Source organism: Eptatretus burgeri, chromosome 7 (assembly GCF_056783735.1).
Source record: "Eptatretus burgeri isolate ZD-2024b chromosome 7, Ebu_testis_v1, whole genome shotgun sequence".
NCBI lineage: Eukaryota > Metazoa > Chordata > Myxini > Myxiniformes > Myxinidae > Eptatretus > Eptatretus burgeri.
This window is the reverse complement of record NC_140967.1, coordinates 45248254-45268772: the sequence shown is the minus strand read 5'-3', so window position 1 is coordinate 45268772 and position 20519 is coordinate 45248254. Positions and strand designations below refer to the sequence as shown.

General features: G+C 43.2%; 2 protein-coding genes across 6 annotated transcripts in view; one reads left to right on the top strand and one right to left on the bottom strand.

Annotated features, from left to right (window-relative positions):
- The first annotated feature begins 23 nt into the window (after positions 1–23).
- On the top strand, positions 24–7834 carry C7H8orf82 (chromosome 7 C8orf82 homolog). Its single transcript, XM_085888291.1, has 3 exons — positions 24–252; positions 7179–7227; positions 7327–7834. The coding sequence occupies exons 1-3, from the start codon at positions 145–147 to the stop codon at positions 7788–7790; spliced, it is 621 nt and encodes a 206-aa protein (XP_085744417.1). The 5' UTR covers positions 24–144; the 3' UTR covers positions 7791–7834.
- WDR59 (WD repeat domain 59) overlaps positions 7792–20519 on the bottom strand; it is a 69417-nt gene continuing 56689 nt past the window's right edge. For all 5 annotated transcript variants that reach the window (XM_085888286.1, XM_085888285.1, XM_085888288.1 and 2 more), the window contains 3 exons: positions 20148–20262; positions 14711–14853; positions 7792–10282 (listed from right to left, as the gene is read on the bottom strand). In XM_085888286.1, coding sequence (XP_085744412.1) covers positions 10047–10282; positions 14711–14853; positions 20148–20262 — 494 coding nt within the window. In that variant the 3' untranslated portion in view covers positions 7792–10046. The remainder of the gene's footprint in view (positions 10283–14710; positions 14854–20147; positions 20263–20519) is intronic.

Here is a 20519-nt window from a genome sequence, read left to right as displayed (position 1 = left end):
ATATTTATATATTTATATATTTATATATTGTCGAAGGCGTGACCAGATGTTAATATTAAGATGACCAATAAACAATAATATTAGAGATCGAGTGGAGGTTCAACGCTTTCGCCGTCGTCTCGGTTCAGGAACCCAGAAGAGGCCATGACCCAGCGAGGCGCCGCTTCCGCAGCTCGTGCCTTGTACCAGCAAGGGCAAGCCCTGGGTCGCGGCCTGCGAGAGTATTTCTACTACGTGGACCATCAAGGACAGGTGAAGTTCGCTGATTGCCCCGGTGTTTGAGTGTGCTGTTCACAAACATTTTCCAACCAGAGAGTTCAGAGAACGCGACACCCCGCGCAGTATTTATAATGGTTGCGTCATTGCTGGGAGCGCCGCTGTGCCGCTGATGCAGTGCCCCCTGTTTTCCAGGAAGCATGGTACTCGTGTTGCCGACCTCGGACGGATGACTCATTGAGTCAACCCCACCTGTTTTTTATTTAACGGCACGAGAGGGGCTGGAACTCAAGACCCAAAGACTTTAAGTCGGCTATCTTAACCGTTAAGCCAACACTAGGGGTGTGTTCAGTTACCAAGTTTCTTGCAGAGTACTCACCAAGTGCTTGGTGTTCGGATGGCAGCTTAGCTGCCGGGGAAGCTATCATTTCTTGAGGCGTGACAGTGTCGCTGATGCAGTGCCCCTCGACCAGTACACACTGGAGTTGGTACTCATTTCGCCGACCTCGGAAGGATGACGGGCTGAGTCAACCCCCTGGTGTATTAATTCAGTGGCCGACGGGGCTTGAACTCAGGACTCAGGATCCTAAGCCGCCACCCCAACCACTGAGCCAACACCAGGCTCTGCCAAGTGCTTTAAGCACCAAAGCAAGCACTCCATCTGAAACCGTTGATGATGAACTGCTGGCTTGGCAAGGGGGAACTTGCTGATTGGTAACTGAACACACCCCAGGCCAACCCTGTGCAGTGTTCAAGTATATACTGCACTTAAATTTTAATAAAACAATAATGTTAAAGATCGTTTTAAAATCTGGAAGTTTAGCGGTGCTGAAGCTGTCTTGTATACATCGCCCTTATACACTGTAATAAGATGATGATGTCACAGTTTAGGAGATTGAGGCTTCATTGATCACTGTCTATAGAATGCAGCGTCAATCGGTAACTTCGTCACCCCGACCCTCTCACGTGGCTCGCCCTATCATGCTATATATCAATATACTGTATAGCATGGTTCTTGGAAAGATAGAAACTCGAGTTATCGACTTCTCACCACTAAAGATTGATGACTTCATCCAGCCTGAGCGGTGTCACAGTTAAATAAGAAGCAAGAAATGGCGTAGCACCAATGGACCAACTCTGCGTTGGGTCCATGAAATAATACGATGCACCTGGTGATTCGGGTGTCATAATGTGATCATGGTGATGACCAGTGCCCATGGAAATAAGCTGCTCACTAAAAGGGGTTCGCCGGTAGTAATCCGCAGTTAAAACCCACTAAAGACAGAGCCGTGACGTGGCGCACGGAGCGCAGTGCTGTGGGAGGATCAGGCCATGAACGTGGTAACTCCAGTGAAACTCAAGTTTGAGTTATTTCCACGACGGTGTAAATCGTGAGCCCCCAGGCAGGGGGAAAGCATCGTCACACTTCCGTTAAACCCTTCCTTACCGCTCGTCCCTCGAGGGGGAGGTCCGAGAGCCCAATCACCTCAAAGATGTCTATTGCCTGGGTTTGAATCCTGACCCAGCTATAATCTGTCATCCCACTATTTCACAGGCAGGGTGGAGTATCAATACATGGTCCCTCGGATGGACGTTGAAATGGGTGTCCCATCTGCTGACATTTTAAGTGGTGGACGTTAACAATTTGAGTGGTAAATGTTTTAGTTTACAATACGAAAACATGGTATCTCTTTCAGGCAAACTTAATAAAATGTCTATAAGGCAACCAGAGAAACAAGTAATACAGATTGTTGAACAATGATGCGGGCTACGATGCTACTCGACAGCACTCAAACAGTTAATGATCCCACAATGTCCTTCGTAAAGAGTGGGGCGAGCTATCGCCAAGACCATGAACAAATGATAAATTCCTGCCATAACCACTGTTGGGAAGGCAATGCAAACCAACCAGTATAATGCTTGCCAAGAAACTCCTTCGGCAGCACCGACGCTTTGTACCAGAGTTTGGTGCATCAGAACCAGATTAGTAGTACAGTCTGTCGGTGCTTCTCAAGCTTTAAAATTTACTTTGGGGCACATTTTCGAGTTTTCTTGATCCTCACGGCACACCCAACCAAATTGTACCATGTTAATGTGTTATATATTTTTTATCACGCACGTGTCATCGGAACTGGGGGGGGGGGGGGAATCACTTTTTCCCACATATGAGCAAATATGACCAATGTAGGGCATTTTAATCATTTCAGTATTTCAAGTGGTTTTATGAAATATTTCAAATGATATATAAATTAATTTGAACTTTTATGAAAGAAAATCCTCATCATTCTATTTTTGAATACTGTTGGACCCTGACATTCACAGGGGACACGTTCCTGAAGATTGCTGTGAATGTCAGGGCATTGTTTGATGTTTGATATATATATATATATATATATATATATATATATATATATAATTTTTTCTTAGTCTGAAATGGGAGCTTATGGATTTGGTTTCGATTTTCGTGTCCGTGCATGCACAACCATATCTCGGACATGTTTGAACCAATTTTATTTGTACTTTGCACAAAGGCAACACATGATAGTATACCGAAGCATGATGCAAAGATGGCCGACCGGCGGCCATTTTAGTTGTAACCCCACCCCCCCCCCCCCCCACAATGTTGAACACGTCCTCAACCATTTCTCAGATCTGCATTTACCGTGCTTGTTCAAACTTGGCACAGATAATGAATGATGGCTAACATATGCACGTCATGTTTTTCCGAGATCAGATCCAAGATGGCCGACTGGCAGCCATTTTATTACTTAAACGTGTCCAACCATTTCTTGGATATGCACGATCTGATTTTGTTCACATGTGGCACAGACACAGTAAACAATGGTATGCACTTGCGCCCAACTTTATTTTGTGATCTCATCAAGGATTGCCGACTGGAAGACCGGCGGCCAATAAATATATATATATATATATATATATATATATATATATATATATATATATATATATATATATATATATATATATATATATATATATATATATATATATATATATATATATATATATATATATATATATATATATATATATATATATAGGCCAGCCTTTTAACTCCGTACAGCAAAATTACTAACATGATGGGGGCTATGACATTTTAATTCTTTCTCCTTGTTTTACATGGTCTTAGGCTCCTGGAAGAGCGATGGCACAGAACAAACTAGAAGGACACTCGGAAGAGTGCATGCCACCGCCACGTAATGCCTGATCCCCAAGAACATGTCAGGCCCAATACATTTTTGAAATATCATGGTGTGTCATTTTTGGCCCTTTCTTTCAATTGTTGAAGAATCACTTTATAAATTAATTAATTCTCGGATCCGGATTTTCACAAAAAATCAAATAAATTTGTCCTTGCCACACATGCAACATGTCTACAAAGTTTTGTCCAAATCTGTCCACAACTTTTTGAGATATCGTGCTATCGGTTTCACCCCATCTCTCAATGGTGAAGAATCACTTATAAAATTATCACATCCGGATCTTCACCAAAATTGAATAAATTCTTCCTCGTCACACACCCAACGTGTGCTCCAAGTTTAATCCAGATCCGTCCACAACTTTTTGAAATATCCTGCACACAAACGGACAAACAAATAAAAATGGCCCATAGGGCCAGGACTTGACGAAATTCAACAAGATCGCGTACCATCGAGAATATTGAGCGATAATAGGTATTTTTGGGGTTAAACATAGTTTTTAGGGTAAAAAAACATATTAAATTAAAATACCTGTCACCTCCATAATCCGTAACGGATGTGACAAATTTTTAATCCAGTCAAAGATACTCCCCTCCTACGTCCGTGTTTCAAATTTGAAAGGAATCTGTTAAGATTTGGCGGAGACATGAATTTTTGAAAATCGGCCCATGCTAAAAGAGACGATTTTCGCGATTTTTCAGGATTTTTTCCTCACCTTGACATGACAAAAGTTATAGGGTTCTATTCTGGTGGCCAATAAGTCCATTGGTGAAGTTCCATGACATTCTGACTCGAAATGCGACCTGCAGAGCGAGACGTACACACAAATTGGAGGGGGAGCACTGAGTAGAGTGCAAAACCTCCGCCACCAATACTGCTGGGTCACTTAAGTGAACCTGATATCCTATTCATTGCAGGTCAAAACGGATCAGACTCTACTGAACCACGATTGAATAAACTAAAGTAGAATGTAGAACCACGATTGAATAAACTAAAGTAGACGCGCATGTGGAAATGCCAAAATAAAATCAATTTTTTTGAAAAAAACAGTTGCAAATTTTTTTTTTCTCTAACAATTTTTTTTTGGGGGGGGGGGGGGGTTGGAAATCACTTAAAACATGTCGAAATGCAAAAACAAAAATTCAACTATTTTTTCAAAATGGCCGCCATAGCGGCCATATTGGACTTTAGACCAAGTCCAACATCTAGTCCAACCATCTTGGGTCAAAACTAAGATCCAGGCTTTCGGTGACATCTTGGATGCTGCTGTCCTGTCTGTGTCTGTTTGTGGTGAGGATGTTGAGGTCGTGGAGAGATTCACTTACCTTGGCAGTGATATTCATGTCTCTGCTGGCTGCGAGTCAGAGGTCATTAGACGTCTGGGTCGGGCCTGGGGAGTCATGGATTCACTGGATCATGGGGTGTGGCGCTGCCGGTACCTGTGCGGGAGGACGAAAGTCCGAGTCTTCAGGTCCTTGGTACTTCCAGTCTTGCTCTATGGGTGCGAGACTTGGACTCTGACCAAGGATCTGAGACGGAGACTTAATTCCTTTGGTACCAGGTCTCTTCGGAGAATCCTTGGCTATCGCTGGTCGGATTTTGTGTCCAACAAGCGGTTGCTGAGAGAGACTCGGATGAGATTTGTTACCTGCATAGTCCGTGAGCGTCAGTTGCGGCTGTATGGACATGTGGCTCGTTTTCCTGACGCTGATCCTGCTCACCAGATTCTCTCAGCGAGGGAGTCTCATCAGTGGAGGAGGCCAGTGGGCCGACCACGTGCCTCATGGTTGCAGCAGGTTGACCATCATCTCAAGGAGATGGGGATGGGCCTGGCATCTGCCTGGGGGGTGGCCAGACGGAGGCCCCTGGAGTACCGGCGGAAAGTGGACGCAGCGACGTGCTGTTCTGGCACATGCTCCCATACCTGACCTGACCTGACCAACATCTAATGGCATGATCCTTGGACCATACCTAACTCCCCCCTCCAAGTTTCGTCGAAATCCGTACAGGAGTTTTTCCGTAATACTGTTCACAAACAAACAAACAAACAGACAGGGGTGAAAACAGTAACCTCCGTCCATCTTCGATGGCGGAGGTTAACAAACAAAACAAACCAATATACTTGACAAAATCGTAGATTTCGTCAAGTTACAAAAAGGGGTGAAAACAACCCCCTTCACTTTCACTGGTGGAGGTAATCGACACAACTTAAGGGTAAGAGCAGGAAAAGGGGGATGGAGGGGGGGGTCGAAAACAGCAGGGCGGAGGGAGAAAGTAAACGGAAACGGACAAACAAGGAATACAGGTAACGAGGGGTAAGCAAGAACGCACAATATGGATACAAAAGCAAAATTGTGTTTGACCAGTTGTGATTTTTTTTTTTCTCAAGGTCTGAGGACAGGGAAGAGTCTGCTTCCTGTTTGTCAGAAGGATGAGATATATCATGGCAGAGAGTTGAAGCAGCAAAGAGATAGAGGATTTTCCAGAGACTCAGAGATCATTGATGAAGGAATATGGAGCTGAGAACACTGCTTTGGGGTACTCCAACCTTGACAGGGAGTGGAAATGAAAGGGTTCTGTTGAGAGCCACATGTCTGAGAGGGGAGGAAGTCAGTAATCCAAGAGTGGAGTTGGCCTTGGATTCCATAGGCAGACAGTTTGGAGAGCGAGGCAGAATACCAGACTGTATCAAAAGCTCAAGACATGTCCAGAGAGACGGCCCTGATCTCATGTCTGATATTGAGGGCCTCCACCATTGTTGGGAGAGTAGAACCAGCATGACCAAGGTAGTGACCAGGTCTGAATCCAAATTGATGATCTGAGATGAGGCTGTTGGAAAAAAGGAATGATTTTCTGTCAACTGCGATGATGGATTCCATGACCTTGCTGATTGGAAGTAAAGATGATTGGGCTGTTGAGAAGGTGATCCATTTTTGCACCTTTTTTCTGTAATGCTATGATGTTGGCCGATTTCCAAGATGACCTATGGAAGATGACCTATGGTAAATAACCGGGTGAAAAGGGCAGAGAGGGGAAGTGCAAGAGCAGTAGAGCAGGTGTTTAGGACAGGTGAGCTCATGCCATCAGGTCCACTTGCAGAGTCAGGGTCAAGGGTTGCCAGAATTTCTCCCCCTTTTCAGATACAAAAGATCGAATTCAAGAGCAATTGGGAAGGATTGGTACAGAGGAGGAGGGGTTAAGGACAAGATTTTGAAGCAAACAGAAGACGCATTCGGCCTTCTCACAAGTGGAGTCGGCTGTGGTGCCATTTGAAGAGAGGGCAGGGATGCAGGGGAGCATACACCAGAGATGGACTTGACAAAGTACCACCAGGTTTTAGAGGATGGAGACAAGTTTGAAAGTTCATTCTTGAGATTGGACAGATGCTTTCTGGCTCTCCTGAGGCCCACTTGCTGTGGGCTTTGTGGAATTATCGAGGTTGCCTTCAGTCAGATTTGCCTTTCAGGAGAAGAATGCAAATTGTTTTAAAGCAACTGCTTCACCACAGGATCAATTTGTCGTAATGGGGTATTTTGTTTCGATCGTTGACAAAAAAGTTTCTTAATTTAATTTCATCCATTTTAAATTCAGGCTGCAACACAAAATGTGAAAGTCTCGGGGTGTGAATACTTTCTGAAGGCACTGTATGTTACAATGGAACCTTTTGATGTTTGTTTTCATAACGATGAGCAACAGATCAAGAAAGATGATTAATTTGCAAATATCATTGTTTGTCCTCAGCTTTTTCTCGATGATACAAAAGTGAAAAACTTCATCACCTGTTATAAAGGTATGCACTATGAAAACACTATCATTGTTCAATTGCTTTCAAGTGAACCTTCAGTTCCTCAAACACTTTTTATTTGTTTATCCCTTCCTGTATGAGCAGACAGAAAGTTCCTCGCATTCTTCTTTCAGCAGTTGAAAAGAAACCATACGGGACGTTACACACATGACTTTCCCTACGTCTCTCTCTGTGGCCGCGAACGGAATTTCCTGCGGAGCGAAGACCGTCCGGTGGTCTTCACAGAAATACTGGAGCATGATGGCGATACCCGACTGTTGTATGGGGGAGCCGGAGACAGCATGTGGGAGCGGTTTCAGCCCACGGAGATGTGCATGTTACCCAGAAGTGGACGTGTGTACCATCCCGCACCCTCTCGAGCCGGTGGTGTGGGATTGATCAAGTCAAGCTTGGCCATCCAACTAAGTCCTCAATTCCTCTATGACCAAGGGGATGAGAGTGGGTATCCATCACATTTTGTGTGGAAAGAAACTCAGTATCAGCTTACTCAGAGACTGTGGAAATTGTTGAATGAAAAAAAACCCATTGAGGATGCCAAGTCTGTTTAAATTGATGTCCAAGCAGTTTTATTAAATCTTGCAAATCAATGAGAGCTGAGGTTCCATATTCTCGATATAAACATAGGAAGTGTGATTATTTATGAAAAAAAACAACAACAAAAAAACCTTTGAGGTCTCATCGGCTCAATTCCCAAATCCCACTAAACTGTTGGTACTTCGTAGGCAGGATGCTTCATCACAATGTGCAGTCCTTCATAATGGACATGAAGATGGGTGTTGAAGATGTGTATCAAAACTTCCCCCTCAGCCAATCTCACAAGGGGGATTAACTGGGGTCAGTGGTGGTGGTAGTAGTGGGGGGGGGGGGGTGAGGTGTGAGGCCGGGGCACCAGGCCAAAGATGAGAGCAGTACTCCAAGCTGCAGAGGAAGGCCTTGAAGGTGGATTGCCCTATAAACTATACTTACCCAATTCAGTGGTGTAATGGTTAGAATGTCTGTTTCGAACCAGATCCTGGCCGAGTCGAACGTCGCTTCCTTGCTTGACAAAACTACCAAAGGTTTGCATGTATTGAGCAGGCCTGATGGGCCTACGAGGCTGGCAGTATGGCCCAGCTCGAGATTATGCACACCGACCTCAAAGCTACATCTCGTTCAGGTTTGAATCTCGACCCAGCTATAAACTGTCATCCTGGTGTTTCACAGGAAGGGCGATTCATCAATGTGTGCGTCCCTCGTATGGACGTCAAACTGGCGGCCAGTCTGCCATCATTCGTTGGGGGACTTGAAGGTCTTCAGAATCAGAAAATCATGTTTAGCTTAATGAATATATATTGGTTCATTTAACACTTAATCATTCTTTTCCTGTATAAATATCTTGAAAGAAGGATTTTAATGTGATTTGGTGCTCGTTTCTGCTTGATTGGCCATGCCCCCCCCCCACCAAATGCTTGATTGGCACCACCCTTCCCATGACATTTTGACCTTTGGTTCGTACTTGTATGGTCTAACACTTCTACATACTGATTTTGACTCAATCTGGGGATTCTTGATCAGAAAATTAGTCAAATTCACTTTTCGACGAGTCTGAAGCAAGTTGTGCAGCCATTATCCATTGCGTGCTGACTCTCCCTCTATTACGCCATGGCAGTTTATATGGAATTTTTAGCGGCGTTACCCACAGGGTTTCCTTTACTGTAACACCTCAAAAAATCAAGAGAATTAAAAACCATGTTCAGTTCTTTGTTTATGACAAAGATCAATATCAAAACATCAAAACAAAATTTTTTTTCTGATTCTGTGGACCTTGAAACATCCCACGGTGTCCTTCGTGAAGAGTCATCGAGCTATTGCCGGCACCCTGGCCAAATTCCTGCCCTAACCTACACAGAGAATCATCAGTGGAAAAGCTGCATCCTCAGCCAATGATGCTGTCCCCGCAGCCTTTTGCTGTGTACGAAAAGATGGGTTCAATGGTTTCCTCCTGCATCGAGGTTCTTTGTCAGGGAACATGTATAAAGTGGCAGCAGCAAGCAATCTGTATCTGCCTATATGGCAGATAAATAATTCTGTAATTGGCTCAGCTACCCTCATACTGTTGTATGGGCCACAGCCAGGTTTGCATGTGGCAGGTGCTGCCTATTGTTTGAATCCATGTGGCAATAGCTGGTTTGAGAATTAGATTCTGGTCCCGACAACTGAAAGTTTGCTATTTAATAAATAAAGCAGTTATGAATGAACAATGATTTACTGTAAGCATTCTGTATTTAATTTTTTTTTTAATGATGCAAATCTCTCAAATCATTCAAAACAAACATGCCACAAATTGTAGTTTATCGAAAACGAACTCCGTTAACTCAGAGTGAACCTCGTATGTCGTGATTGAATAACATGGGTGGGGGGGGAGCTGCCTTCACACCGGTTTTGTATATTTTGCCGAGGCTCATAGAAGAGCTAACACACTAATTTTTTTATTGCAATGTAAAGAAAACAAAGGAATGCAATGGGTTTTTGCTTGAAGTGAGAAGTTGGCAGACCAGAAAGAAGTCGGGTCGCTCTTCTTCCAAATCGTAACGTGGGGGTTGATGCCAATGGGCCAAATTGTGCTTTTTCAGATCGCATTTTAAAATTTTAATTGATCAGATTACAAAAAACAAACAAAACGGATTACTTCAGATAAATGCCAATGCACTTTAATAGGTCTTGATTCTAAAACTTCAGTCTACAGAGGCTGTAAACATTCAGTGCAAACCACTTGATAAATGTCAGTACGTCACATGTAGGCTGAGGTAGTTGCAGATAACCGCTCACGCGACATTTTGCTGTTGGCAGTGGCAACCACAGCCTGTGGGACACACGTTGTGGCGAAGGAACCATTCGAGCACGTGTGTCGAGTGTCCACCATGGCCACACGTAAGGCAGAAGTTGGACGCACCGCGCACAGCTACGTGGCAGATGGCGCAGCGAAAACTGTAACTTCTGCACATTGAACACTGCACCCCACGGGTCTTGCTTCCACAATGCTGGCAGCAGGTCATTAGATCTGCATGCAAGAAATAAAATAAAGTCAAAAAACCTCTGGGCCTGAAACAAGGCACACAAAACCTTGCCCAAAAACAGACACCAACAGGTTCTTTGTCAGAATAGTCTGAGTATGCAACAATAGGCCATGCTCTCAACAAAAGAGCCCATTTATCCACCACATACACTCACCCTCCTTTCTCTCACAGTCCTTCCCGGCCACGATAACCAAAACCACTGTAGACCTCAAGACCAAACCCTAAAGTGACTTTTGGTAATTTGAGGGGCCTGACCATGCACTTGGCACGGACGAACATGGCAGCCCAGAACGGCTGTGACTCCGTCCAACTGAAGGAATAGTTTCCCAAGGCATTTCCTCGCCTGCCCACGTGCGTGCACCTCATCCTATAGTAACCGCAAACTGCCTTCAAACTCCACCAAATCCTCCAAACTTCAAACTTCGGGCCACTTCAGAAGTGCCATTGGGGGCAAAAGGTCAGGAGTATCCCCGGCCCTCTAAATGCAGACATTCCCTTCGTGGGGAGCAAGGTGACACACACACACACGCACACACACACACACACACACACACACACACACGAGACACACACACACACACACACACACACACACACACACACACACACACACACGCACACGCACACGCACACACACACACACACACACACACACACACACACACACACACACTGAGGCTTACCAAACCAAGGTCAAGCTCTAACAAATTACGAATGGGGTAGCTGGTGACGATTGGAAGAGCAGACCAAACGGATAGCCAAAACCTGGATTGGCTACGTCCAGTTGGATCCCGTTGATTCAGCGAGGGTCCCAAGGCCTGTTTATTTGCATTTGCAAGCATGTTGCCAAACATTTTACTTCAAAAGAAAGACTTTTGGAAATATATTTTTGTACATTTTTTCATCTTTACATACACCAACAATACATCACAGCAAATATAAAACACTGGACCATGGTGAATGTGGAATCGGTAATCCGGATTCACCACAAGAGCTGACGTCACATTTGTTCAAAATGGCAAGGGGGGACAAAAAAACAACAACAACAACAACAACAACAACAAAAAAACCTTTGTTTAGCTGTACTGTAAACGCTCAAATATCATGGGGGTTACGTTCCTGGAAAATGCTGCGATAAAGGGAAACCCAAACACTCAGACCACCTTGATACTACTCTATCCCTTGATACCCTACAAAATACACGTCTTTATTATTATTATTTTTTTTGATTTCCGAATTATAAAGGATGTAATTTTGCAATTAAAAGTCGAAATATTCTTCAGATTAGCTGTGATGTCACACCTGGAAGGAGACCTCTTCCGTATTGCTTACGGGTTACATTGCGGTTTGATTTCACTCAAACGGCAAATAATTTTCGATGCTCCACAAATATGCCGAGTCGATGCATCCTTGGTGGTTGTAGTAACGCACACCGATATGGTTTCATGCTTCACCAATAGCAGAAAGATCTGAGAGTTGCCAGACATTGGACGAGGTGTGTCCAACATACCCAATTGTAGATCGGGCCGAGAAAATATTCGGTTTTGTGCTTGGAACATTTTACAAAGCACTGTTATGAAACAACAGAGATGGCTAGATCTTGTGGTTATCCACCAAGATTGAGAAAGGATGCCATACCCACAATTAAGCGGAAGAAACAGCTATCATTCGAAACCAACACCATCTCCACCCAACTACCAGGCACATGGACACGCGCAATTTGAGCAGCGAATCAAACACCTGTTTCCATTGCAGTAGATTTTCAGGATCCACTCCCCCCCTCCATAATCCCATCAACCATCACCTCCCCCCAATACCCACACCTCCCCCTCTACAACCCCACAATCACACACACACACACACACACACACACACACACACACACACACACACACACACACACACACACACACACACACACACACACACACACACACACACACACACCTCCACTGGGACAGGACATCGACACCCTACGGACATGACGATGGGACACGGCATGGACACAAATGGCGTCCGGGGAAAGTGTGAAACGAGATTATCCCATACCATAAGAGACACCTGGTCAGCCTGTGACAGTGGGACAAATCGTTCGTCGCCCATTTTGTCCACGGTGCCCGTGCTGTCGGGCGATGATTGGTATTTCTGCTCGAGTAATATATAAACAGATTTATCAATTAATACCAAAAAGCCCTGATAAACCTTCAAACAGAAACAAAATAAATAAATAAATAAATAACTACCAATCTGTGGTGACCATGCGACCAGCGTCATCTTCATGTACACTTTCACCTTCTTCCTCTGAATTGCTCACACAAGGCTTGAAACTATACGGCTCCATAATTCCCCCAAAAGCATTTCCATCACTAATTTTGTCTCCAACCATTCCTTCAAAATCCCACTGATCAGTTTCAACATTTTGACAACCATCAGAGTTGATAATGACAGTGGAATCAGTATCTGAATCCGAGCTTGACGTCCACTGTTTCGGAGTAAACCGCCAACCGGATCAAGATGGCTTCCAGATGCAACATCACTGGCGAAATCGAAAATCAACACTCGAGGGCTTTTTTTTTTTGAAGCCGATTGGAAAAACCAAATTTCCAACTTTTTTTCTCTTCAAATCAGACTAATGAATGATCCTCATTGGTTTTCAGGTAAAAAAAAATTGTGTGTGGATTTCACTTGAAAACCGCAATAATGGAAACCAAGGGCCAATTGGAAAAATACAGTTTGGTTCCTAGGCTTTGAGAAAATATAGAGGAAGGTCGGCAGCCAGAAATAAATATATCACAATTGAAGTAAACATGAAAATAAAATAAACAAAACACAAGACTTTTACCTTTTTAATTTAATGCAACAAAACGGTGAGGTGGTTTTTACACAACAGTGAAGTAGGTGAGGTAAGAATATTATGTACTCTTACTGTGCCGTAAATAGAAACCACAAGACTTAGCTCAGGATGATGATGATGATGATTATGCTGTTAGAGTAGGGAGAGGAAGAGAGGAGGGGGAGTGGGATTCAGTGATCATAAGAGCAGCATTAGCTTTATGACAAAGTCACCTGCAGCATTGCCACATAAGAGTAGGGTAAGACTATCCTTAATGACTTCCCTTCAACGTTGGAGCACGTCTTTCCTGCTTGGAGAGGAAAGTATCAGATGGCATCCTCTTCCAGAATAATCCCATCTCGTTGGCATAAATCCCTTCGTCTCGATTAGTTCCATGAACTGTGATGGGTAGTTTTTCGCAGTGTCAGTTTCGATGGGTAGTGTCATGGTCAGCCGATGCTGCTTCTCAGACCAATTTTAAATGATGGAGGCCGACTCCTCTTGAATTTCTCAAACAGCCCGTGGTGGCGTGGAACTTGTGGGTAGCCGAAGTTGAACTGGACGCTTCGGCTGCCTCGTATAAATGGTCAATCCGCAATTATTTATCCCGGATCACCAGTCCACTCAAGAGCACTTTTTTGTGTTTGGTCCTCGATCCAAACATTAAGCACTTTTTCCATCCTTTCAATATGAGGATCACAGTTCACAGAACTGGAAAGACTTTTGTGCTTTGCGGAACACAATAGATTGCCCATGATTGGTGGAAACCCACAATATTAGAACCCACGATATTTGAGGGTTTATTGCATGTCAAAATGGTTCTTTTGACCTGTGAAGGTCAGCTCGTGATAGCTGGTTAGCTTACCATTTCAATATTGCCATTCAGAGCGGACTATTGTGCAACGTACACAAAGAGCAATGCGTTTTTCCAAAATTTTAAATGGGCAATGAATGCAGTGTGAAGATGTTACGACGTTTCAAATTCAGAGCTTGCTAAGGAACCCGTATACTGTACAACACAACTTAGCAATAAGGGGTGCCGTAAAGAAGTAGTCACATGTTCTTTGCGTAACCCAAAAAGTCAGTGACATCATTGACATTAACTAGTATTGACCAATCAAAGGAAAGAAGACTAAATGGAGGATTAAAAATACCAACTTAAAATGACACCCTCAGTCTTGTTCTCCACCAGGTCAATACACCATCTGAAACCCACCAACCACCACTTTTAATCTTCACTCACCAAGTGGCATAAATGAGGATGGAACAAAATACAGACTTCTCTTTTTGTATGCATAATTGATTGATCTATTATTGTATAGATCCAAGGCCCACAACAAAACCTTGAAAATTCAAATCCAGAAATATATACTACAAGGTCTCGATATATGTGTGTTCATCATCTGCGGATTCAGTTATGCAGTCAACACATTTCCACCAAAATGATATATGCTGGGAAAATGCGGTTCACAAGTATTCGATCATTTTCAGGATAACAACCTCCACATATTGAGACTTTACTGGAATTATCCAAATAGGATGACAAGTGAGACTTCAACCATCAGTTCTCTTCTCTTACCGACTCCTTTGTGGTGATCCAAAGGGTAGCACACGAACTTCAGCACCTCAGCCCTCTTCTCCTTGAGGCCCCAGCGATACAAAATTTCTCCGTAGCACTTTTTGAACTCGCTGCGTTGGAGTATGTCATCTGGATCCAGCAACCTGCTCACCATGCAATCCAAATGAGACCACATTTGTTGGGTTGCTTCAATGTAAATGTCATGATGATCAGATAGGCTCAGAAAGGCAACGTAGCAAGAGCTGTGACTGCGCGAGTAAAAAAAAAAAAAATGGCTAAACTAATCACATACAAGTCTCTACAGCACAGACATGTAGTTGTACCCCATAAAATCCTCTATCCAAACAACTTTTGTAAGCACAAGTAACAAAGACCAAAGTAATTTAAAGCACCTGAACCAAAGACTGGAGTAAGTTTTGAACAAAGTTGCATGACTTACCATCTTATCCTCATCGTGTGTTTTGACACACAAGGCTAAAGATCATTTCACTGGGTATTTGTCTGGCATTTTGCTCTGCTTTGCAAATGGTCAACTGAGGCCCCGATATCTATTATCCCCCTCCTCGGTGCTCCACTTCTAAACTCAAAAGGCCGGCATGCCTCAAAGTAGTATCATGCGACTAATCATGGTCTTAATCTATGACCTCTCCATCACTGCAAAATATATTGTATAGTTTTTACAGGTGACTACATCATATGCAGGACAACTGCTCATCTATCTGCCAGGAAGGCTGCAGCAATATCCCCTTCCATTATTCTTGAGTAAATGAGCAACCACTAACCAAGAACATGTCTAATCCAGAAAAAAAAACAAAACCATTACTTTGTCCTTCCATAAGGACTGGCTGGCAAATACCACAATTTATATCTGTTTCCGCGACAGGTGCAATCTCTGGAACTCCGGTGCCTAGTCATCAGCAAAAACCTGTCCTGGGCATAACATAACGGTGGCCTTGCAGTCCTTTCCTGGATAGCACAGTTTTGCTCCTCCCACTCAAATTCTGCCTCCTTCTTTTTTCCAACCAGGTCTCAGACATTTGATACATTTACAAATCTAGGCTTACGAACTATTCAATCACATTCACCTATTCTCTCCTCTGTAGAATGCAGTTATGCAGTCAACACATTTCCACCAAAATGATATATGCTGGGAAAATGCGGTTCACAAGTATTCGATCATTTTCAGGATAACAACCTCCACATATTGAGACCTTACTGGAATTATCCAAATAGGATGACAAGTGAGACTTCAAACATCAGTTCTCTTCTCTTACCGACTCCTTTGTGGTGATCCAAAGGGTAGCACACGAACTTCAGTTTGTCTATTCAAGTTCAAGTGCTTAAAAAATTTGTCTATTCAAGTTTGTCGCCTTATGCTTTTCATTGAAGACTTCCAAGTTTTCTGTCCACTGTCACCTCATCGTCTGCTTTTCTATACCCACTGAAATCCCGTCCGCCTGCATTAAACAACAAAAAACAAGCACCAGATCAATGGCCCATGACAAATTCAGTGGTATATCTATACTACTAAACGTGTGTGTGTGTGTGTGTGTGTGTGTGTGTGTGTGTGTGTGTGTGTGTGTGCACGTGCCATCACACCTAAACCATGAAACCTGGGGCCCCAAACTTTGCATGTGCACTAAAGGGACTCCAAGGAAGTGCATGAGTGACAATTGGGTGTTTGGGTTAATTTAAACTCCCCTTTTGAAGATAATTAATGGCCTTATTTAATTATCCTTTAGCAAGACATCATCCTTGGTCAGCCCTCTGTCAGTTTGCTGGGGTCTCAATTTGCCATTTTGTTTGGCCTATTCATTCAAACACTGCTTGATTTGGAAACACTATCTACTCTCACAGACTAAATAAAGTATATAATCGAAATATTATATCGCATTTGAGAATTAGATCTTGTGGACTAAATGTGTCGAAATCTGGAGTGAAATCTGAAAATTTCAACAAATTAGTGATATATATATATATTTTTTTTCCATACAACCAAGTTTATTTATTTAAGCGAAGCATTAAGCTTTATTTTTTTCTACTGTTCAGATGATTATATTTCATGAAGAAAAGATGAAGGAATGTGCAGAAAGTGTAACGTTATTGAGCACAACGCCGTGCTCGAAAACCTGCTTTTGCAAGCCATGGTGATACTCCACAGGGGTCCTTTTTTACATTTTATATATTGGCAATTCTTTAACAAACTTTTCTTTTTACCATCTTATGCGATCTGCTTTCATGACAAAATATTAATATAAATATACTATTTGTTGCTGCAAGTTAAGGGGAATTTTTTTTTTTGCCTTACACCATTTTGTGCGACCTGCTTTCATGACAAAATATAAATATAATAATCGTTGCAAATCCACCAAGGATGCAGTCAGCAATTGCTGAAAATGAAGAGGTATGGAGACAGCACAGCACACAGACATGGTACAAATGACTCTGTGGGATGTGCGCATGCCTGCATGCTTTATTATGTGTGCGGTGCACAGGTTTCCCAGGCGCGATCTGAACTCGAACTCCAACTCGCAGCTGGACCAGTGGCGCTGTGGAGGAGGTTATGTCGCGGTCTCGTGACCCAGGTGCTCCTGCACATGGGTGCAGATGTGCTGTGGCATCGAAGCCACGCGGGAGATGCCACTGTGCAGTACAGGTGTGAGGAAATCCATGCATGTGTGCAAGTGAAAGGAAGAGAATATCACCGATGCGTATGCACGGTTAGCATGGACCACAAGGAGGTTGGAGCAACTCGTATTGGAGGGGGGTGGGTGCATGCAAGCAGGACTTTGCCAGGTAGATAGCATGGGTTTTAATTCTTAAATGCTCCCGCCCGATTTTATATCGAATATGGCAGTTAGAAATAAAACGTTCCTGTTTGGGCGCATTTTATCGCCCCAGTAACGCACTGGTACGCTGCCTCCCCTCTCCTCCCCCCCCCGACGCTGGCTACCCTTCACTTGTGCTTCTTTCCCTTACCCTTATGCTGTCTCCCTTTTCCTCCCCTCATGCTATCCTCTTCCCAAACCCCCTCCACCCTCCATCATCATACAACTCTCCAGAGGTCGAGGAGAGAAGGGGTGTCGAAGAATCCGTGAATTGGACAAATGAAAGTTAAAATATATATATTTTTTTTTAAAGCAGTCGGAATTGCTGCTCGGATCAATTCCACAATTCGTCTCAGATCAAGGGATTCCAGAGCTTATCGTATGTGTGGAAATCAAATAAAGGCACAGACACTGGCGTGCCTTTTTTGACAATTGAAGGAAAACGCCCTTCTCATGCTTACCTCTTCCCAAAGCCCCTCCACCTCCCAAGGACGTCTTTGGGCGGTGTTTAGTATGACCCGTATGAACGTGCTGTTTTAACATACTCAATTTTGTTCAATCCTGTACGAATTCCGACATAAGGGGACCATTCTCCCACCTCCCCACCACTTTCCTTCAGGTCCCCCTATCAAACATGTCCAGAACACCTCCTCACTCCCTCTCCCCTTCCGGAATGTATAGCAACGTGTGGTGAGCCCCCGCTCTCCCACCTTCTTAATACTCCTGTCAGCGAAGCGACGGGTTGTATTTGCTAGTGGCTAATACAGTTGCCAAAATTAATGGAACATCAATTTGCACCCAAATGTTCAATTTCTTTATACCAAATGTCAGTTGACAATCATTCAGCGGAAGGGCAAGTTCAGTGTTGGACTGTGCTCTTGCCTCTGGACCTCAGGCAGCAGAGATGTCCCTTTGGTTTAGGTTTGAGTTTGGGACACTCGGAAAGCCTCGAGTTAAAAGTCCCAGGGTTAACTTCCCATCCGAAGGACAACACACACAGATACAGCACCTGTTCAACAATTTATATATATTTTAATCCAAATTAGGTCAGATTTTTAATCCAGGTTAAACACATCAACGGCGACTGTACCACCTCTGTGCTGTCCTGTCAGACCACTTTGCAAGAATGGGAAGGACACTTATTGTAGTGTTCCATCAAAGTTGGTCGTTCAACATAACCCTCGACATCACAGTGAGAGACTTTTGTAAAGCGCACACAGGTTGTGTGGGTTAATTTCAAGTTTGGGTGTGCTCTCCCAATACTTTTGAGAACACGGTAGGGTGAACAGAGATCCAGATTGATCGTGAAAACTGCCAAGACCTTAACACATTCATTTCAGTGGCTAAAAAATAACGTCATGTGCACAAAACAGCTCAGGCTCAACAGTTCACCACGGGCTTCCTGTCGGGTAATTAATTACACGGGTACCGATACATCTCCCCAGGATAGCAGTGTTAGTATTTGGTTTGACATTTGAGATCCACTTCATTATAATCACATGTTCATTCATTTATCCTGAGAGCTTGAAGATTATTTAACCTTTGAATTGCCCTTTACTGGAATGCTGAAAACTGCATTTTAACTAAAGAATGTTTGGGCCAGAGTTGGCCAAAGACTTTCTTGGCATTGTTTAAACTTGGTGTGTAATCAGTACAAACATGTGTACCATCTACTTATTACATATGCCAGAATAGGCAAATTATTTGATCACAGCCCATAATTATATGCCACAAACATTTCCACATTTGGCAGGAAGAGTTTCAGTGACGACAATACACTTCCATTTCTTGTGTCGTTCAGCTTTTAGGACTATGCGAAAAGCGCAATACAGTTACTGTATTAACAATTTCAATTTTATGCTGATGAAGCCTTGACTATCAACTTATGGAAATGTCTTGACCATGACTTTTGGATAGTAATCCATGGTAATGGCCTGTGGTTCCCACCTTTCTTCCCTTTACTCCACAACTTTCTCAATCTTTCCTCTCCACTTTCTTTTCTCAAATGTTTATAAATCCTTCCCACACCAACCCCATTCCCATCCATTTGTGTAATGCATAGGTGACTCAAACCTCATTTCCTTTATGCACAGCCAATCTTATTCATAAACATGAGCTTACACAGTATAAAGTTATACTCTTTATAATTTGCAGAAAACACTGCAAAAGACGAACAAACCTCAAACGATAATGGTGATTAACAAGGAGCTGATACTTGAGGTTCCCCACCTTTTTGGATGGTATGAAGAATATATCTGTGTAATATGAAAGCTAAATCCTGAACGATTTTTGAAATATCACATACACAAGACAAGTTATTGAGATGGTTACCATGGCAACATAATTCAGCCAATCACAGCCATGATCTAATCAGTTTGAGATAATGTCATGAGGAATAAACATCTGCAATATGAAAGCTAAATGTTCAACGGTTTTTTTAAATATTGCACACATGAAAAGTACATGGGCGGATGATCAGTCAGTTGGACGGAGCTCATTTTAATGTTCCCCGCTCTGACCTCGTCAGAGGGGTGAGGGACCAAAAAAAAACAATAAATAAACAGACTTATTGAAACATTTCTTAATGAACGAATGATAAAGTAATGTACCACTTGTTCTTATCGTGGAGTTCACGCTCGCGGTCATGTGAGACAATGGGCCTTTGTTCTGCACAGCGTGAATCCTCTGTGGACTCGCACCAAGGCCCCTGGTCCTGCTCACGGCCTAAAGGTGAAAGAGGTAACAACAGACTGTTAATTTCAACTTAACAATTTGCCATATCGTGCAAAACATGTCAAACTAGAACGGGCACTCAGTAGAGCGCATACCCCTTCGCCAACGCTACATTTTGCCCCCCCCCCCCAGAAACCGTTGATGAGGGTATTTAATCCCATACCACATCTGCCATCTCATGTGTTATGATGGCTTAAAAACATTAAATTTCCTGTGTCATATCGTATATCACAAGATTGGGCATTGAA

Bases quoted from the DNA above. Each gene is read 5' to 3' on its own strand.
- C7H8orf82 (XM_085888291.1), top strand. From the start codon at position 145: ATGACCCAGCGAGGCGCCGCTTCCGCAGCTCGTGCCTTGTACCAGCAA. The intron at 253-7,178 runs GTGAAGTTCGCT...GTTTGTCCTCAG, and splicing joins ACGTGGACCATCAAGGACAG to CTTTTTCTCGATGATACAAA. The intron at 7,228-7,326 runs GTATGCACTATG...CTGTATGAGCAG, and splicing joins CTTCATCACCTGTTATAAAG to ACAGAAAGTTCCTCGCATTC.